The sequence below is a fragment of the Poecilia reticulata genome, unplaced genomic scaffold (genome assembly GCF_000633615.1).
Source record: "Poecilia reticulata strain Guanapo unplaced genomic scaffold, Guppy_female_1.0+MT scaffold_219, whole genome shotgun sequence".
NCBI lineage: Eukaryota > Metazoa > Chordata > Actinopteri > Cyprinodontiformes > Poeciliidae > Poecilia > Poecilia reticulata.
In genome coordinates, this window is record NW_007615023.1 from 545 (window position 1) to 5,081 (window position 4,537).

At 43.3% G+C, this 4,537-nt stretch overlaps 1 protein-coding gene across 1 annotated transcript in view; it reads right to left on the reverse strand.

Annotated features, from left to right (window-relative positions):
* Positions 1-1,809: 1,809 nt before the first annotated feature.
* Positions 1,810-4,537, reverse strand: part of dcc (DCC netrin 1 receptor) — a gene marked incomplete at both ends in the record, with an annotated part of 106,776 nt that continues 104,048 nt past the window's right edge. The window contains 3 exons of the mRNA XM_017303225.1: positions 1,810-1,842; positions 1,923-2,117; positions 2,465-2,572. Coding sequence (XP_017158714.1) covers positions 1,810-1,842; positions 1,923-2,117; positions 2,465-2,572 — 336 coding nt within the window. The remainder of the gene's footprint in view (positions 1,843-1,922; positions 2,118-2,464; positions 2,573-4,537) is intronic.

Consider the following 4,537-nt stretch of genomic DNA (forward strand, 5'->3'; position numbering starts at 1 on the left):
GTAATTTGTGGAATTCAGAGAAATAAAATCTGAAAAAAATCAGAATATAGGTTTAAAAACCTAAACAGATTTTTTAATATGGTCCTGATTTACATATGTGTGGTTTATTATTTTATTAATATTTTACTGTAGGAATTAGAAAGGATTTTTCTGCAAGTAAATTTAACACGATTGTAAATTTTTTTTAACAATAAACAAAAAAATTGTTCTGAAATCTTTTGAGTTTCCGGAGCAAATCTTTACTTTTGGTCTCAGTAAAGTATTTCAAATAAAGTCAGAGGAAACTGGAAGAGAAAACGTCTTTTCTGTGGTTCAGGCTGCGAGATAGAGAGAGAGAGAGCAACACTTTCAGTAAGTAACAGGAAGGTTTAGCCTTCAGGTGGTTTAAAACSGGCTGGATTTAGAAATGATGGCAGCTGAACAGAAACTAAACCCAGTATTTCACCTCAAAGTGTTTGTAAACTTCGTCTCACGCAGTAACTTCAGGATGAACCGATCGGTAATCTGGGCCRATATCGATAACCAATATTAATACTACTAATATGGCCGATATTTATTGTTTTTATATACATTTTTCTACCTTTTTTAGCTCCACGGTGCTAACATCYGCTTCTCTGCCTGCTGTTAAAATTCCCATAATCCTTTGCCGTTTCACTTCGTCTGTTCRTGTCCGATACCGATACGTTWAAGACATCGTCTGATTCCGATATATCGTACATCGGTAGCCTGATCTGGCTGATTTCGCCCGGRCAGCGGCCGAGCCGCTCTCCCTTCGGATTCAGCATCGAACCGGGCGGCGAAGCGCTAAACGTTGGTAAAACAACCAGCTCTGCCGATGACGACGCTCTGCCTCTGGTTTCAGTCCAGCCARCAGCAGACGCAGATTCTKCTTCGCACCGATACCGAAACTCATTACAGTTTAGAAAACGACGTTTTTATTCCCGGCCTTCATGTCAGACGAGACGCTCATTAGCGCCAAGCTGTGTGTTTGTTGATGAATGAGCTCGGCGAAGGGAACCTTAATTACATCTGAGTTCAACAGATAAACTCCAGTATGGTTTCAAAAACAGCCTTTATTTCTTCTTTGCCTCTGAATGGATAAATTATTGTGTTGCTTAATTAGCAGGCGGGCTTTTTTTTTTTTTTTTTTTTTTGCTTCGATTCACAGAAACAACGTTGTTTGGATGAATTAGAGGAACCGGAGGAGCTGCTTCTCTCTCCTCCCGTCAGTGTTTTTATGTTTGTCTGAATGGTTTCCTGTGATGCTGCTGCAGCGCTACTCCAAACGAAGGAATGTAGAAAATGCMCCTTTAATGTCGTKTRGTCTGGTTTTTAGTCATCTCTCCAATACACACATTGTTTCTGACTCCCTGAAGTTAAATCAGACCAAACTTCTCTTGTTTTAGGTCAAACAAAAATGATTTCTATCAGAGGACGAAGCATTTAAAGATTGAAAAATGCTCTCGCTAAGTTTCCTGGAGCTTATAAACAGCAATGACTTCAGTGATTCTGCCCAGGAATAAGAAAACGAGTTTTCTCTGATGTAGCATAAAATCTGGGATCGACATTAAAAGTTAGCTTACTTGTTAAAACCAATTTAAGACTTTTTAAGACCTTGATTTTAGATGCATGAATTTATTAAGACCATTTTGAATGAAATTTAAGATTTATATTTCCACAGAAATGTAAAACCTTCACCCAGCCATCAGGTAATAAACTCAAACAAGCTAGCTAGCTAGCTAATTAGCTAGCTGTTTTTTAATTAATTTAAGACATTGTAAGTCTGTCTGCAGGTGGGATGGACCGTACCTTGGTCGTTGGCCATCTTGTCTGGAAGCTCCACTGGAACAGCAGCAGAAACAAACGAGTCAGAAACGGAAGAATCAAACCTCGACTGCAGCCTCTGCTAACACCCGACCCACCTTTAGCCGTCCTGAACTGGACCGGCTCCGACAGAGGTCCCACTCCTTTGGCGTTTTTGGCCTGAATCCTGAAGTAGTAAACGGTGTCGAGGTTCAGATCCACGACCTGGTGGGTCAGCCGGTCGCCGCTGATGGCCTCCATCGCCCAGTCGTCGATGGGCAGGTTCTTATCCAGGGTGTAGTACAGGATGTAGCCTGCCAGACGTTAGCAGATTTAATAAGTCGCTTGGAAGCAGACGCATGAGAAAGTTCACCGTGTTCTGGATGTCCTGTGCGGCCCGCCGGGGCGTTTGATTCGTCCTTATCGGACCGATACCGATACGCCCCGGGAGCAGAACGGCTCGCTACAAACAAACAGGACTGCTCTGACGCCAGCTGCCCTCAGGAGGAGAGCAGGAACGATGAGGAGACCAAACTATTCACGTCTCTGGCTCCCAGTATTTACCAGCAGAGGAAGAAATAAGGAAGAAGAGGTGTGTGTGTGTGTGTGTGTGTGTGTGTGTGTGTGTGTGTGTGTGTGTGTGTGTCAGCAGCTGTTGGACCTGTGATCCGTCCGTTAGCCTCCATCGGCGGCTGCCAGCTGATGAGGACGGCACGAGGGCGTCCTTCCCGACTGATGACCGTCAGATCTTTGGGGGCGGAGCTTGGAGCTGCCAATCAAACACGGAGACCCGTCAGCAAAAAATATGGAAACCATCTCTTCCAGGGTGTGACGAGTTCCTCAGGGCTCTGTTCTCTTCACATGTTTCTTTTCCTCACAATGTTCTTCAACCGTTCACTTTTAGGGATCAGACCCAAAACTGGGCTGATATCAACTGATGTTTACGTCCATCTTGTTGTTTTAGCAGCGCAGTGAAACTTTTACCTGGTGTCAAAATGTAGAGAAATATCTACACGAGATAAATAATATCAATAAATATCAGTTAGCATCCATATCAGCAACTTTAATATCTATATCTGATTTTCATATCTGTGTCTCTTTTTCTAGCAGACATAAACATCGTCACACATTAGCTTAGCAGCGGAAGTCGTCACTAAATTATCTTTCAGCTCTTCGATTCGCAGATTTTCTGTCTCTACTTGCTTCATTTCTTCTGTTTCTCCTCCATTTGGGTCTAATAATGGACAAAAACTTTCTCTGTCACGTAAATCTGGAGGCTCAGGGACCAACCGAGCCGGTTAGCTAACCCAGCTAACAGGCTAACAGGCTAACAGCTACATGTCACTGAATGAACGTTAAGCTAAATATTCATGTTTCTTGTCTGATGACAGGGTTTAGTTGAAGCTGAATCCGGTCCAGTTTGGTCTCCTGGCCGTTTTGTCGTCCTCCACAAGAGAAACGCTCAAAACGTTTAAACGGGTCACAGAGAGTTGGACTCTTTTTACACAAACACAGTTTAAGTCTAATTACTTTTTAATTTTTTTTTGTTGCTGAGCTCACAGAGCGTTAATGTCTAAAGCACTCGGGGGGGTTTTGACTCTGTGAAACACGTACTTTCAGTTTCACGAACTATAATTTCATCTCCACATTCGGGTCTTCAGTTCCCGCCTAAACGTGGCCGTTTGTCTGTTTTCACCAGCGCCGTGGGACTTTATGCGTTAAAGCTCTACGCCGTAAAACACACATCTGAGGACATAAATGCTAAAAACTGCCACCAGGTTCTGGTTCCAGAACGTTTTTCTGGTGCCATTTTCAGTGTTAAGCCCCAAAAAAATATGTGTGTGTGAAAGAACCGGAACCTCAGAAAATGCTGAGTCACCGGTTGCTATAGTAACTCCCTCCATTTACAGTTCCAAGGAGGGAATCACCATAGCAACCAGTGACTCAGCCCTTTCTCAGGCTCCGGTTCTAACTCTTCTTCTTCTTCTATGACTTCATATGAAACGCAGCTTTAAGCTAACAGATTTGAGTCGACCTCAGCTTTTATTGGAGCATTTCTTCGTAATGTTTGCGAGGAATAATTATACAATTTGGTTTAATTTCTAATTAGCAAGTTTAATTTAATCCGTCAAATAATAATAATACAAAAAAAAAATCCCTAAAGGAAACTAAATATTGTTGCGATTCATATCATCCAAGAGTTGATGTTAGCATGACAGTTTCACGCTAACAGCTAAATGTCCGTGATGATGTTCCACAGTTACACGTCCTGGATGAAACCATCCGTTGCTAGCTAGCGCTGCTAATCCACCTCCTTTGCTTTTGCTGCTCCTCTTTGGATCCCCATGTGGCCGTTTGGTTGGAGACGTTGGAGATGAACTTCCTCCTCCTCTCTCTGCATCCATGTATAAATAAAACCTCTTTACAAATCAGAACTAAAAAATATCAAGAGCAAAAATCCCGCATGGGAGTTTCTGGGTTAGAAACTGAGCGGCGGCTAAGCCGAGACGAGGCGTTCGGGTGAAAACGGATCTCTGAGTGATCCCGGCCCCGCTGCGAGGTCCAGTTCAGGTGACGTGTGGCGTCCAGGTAGCTTTTTACTCCAGTAATTTGCAGCGTTTCTAATGATTGTGAAGCTTTCATCAGCTTCCCAGTCGGGCTGCTCCCGCAGTGAAAATGTCAAGCTCTCCCTCTCCACCTCCTTTTGACCTCCTCGTCTCCATGGAAACCAGAT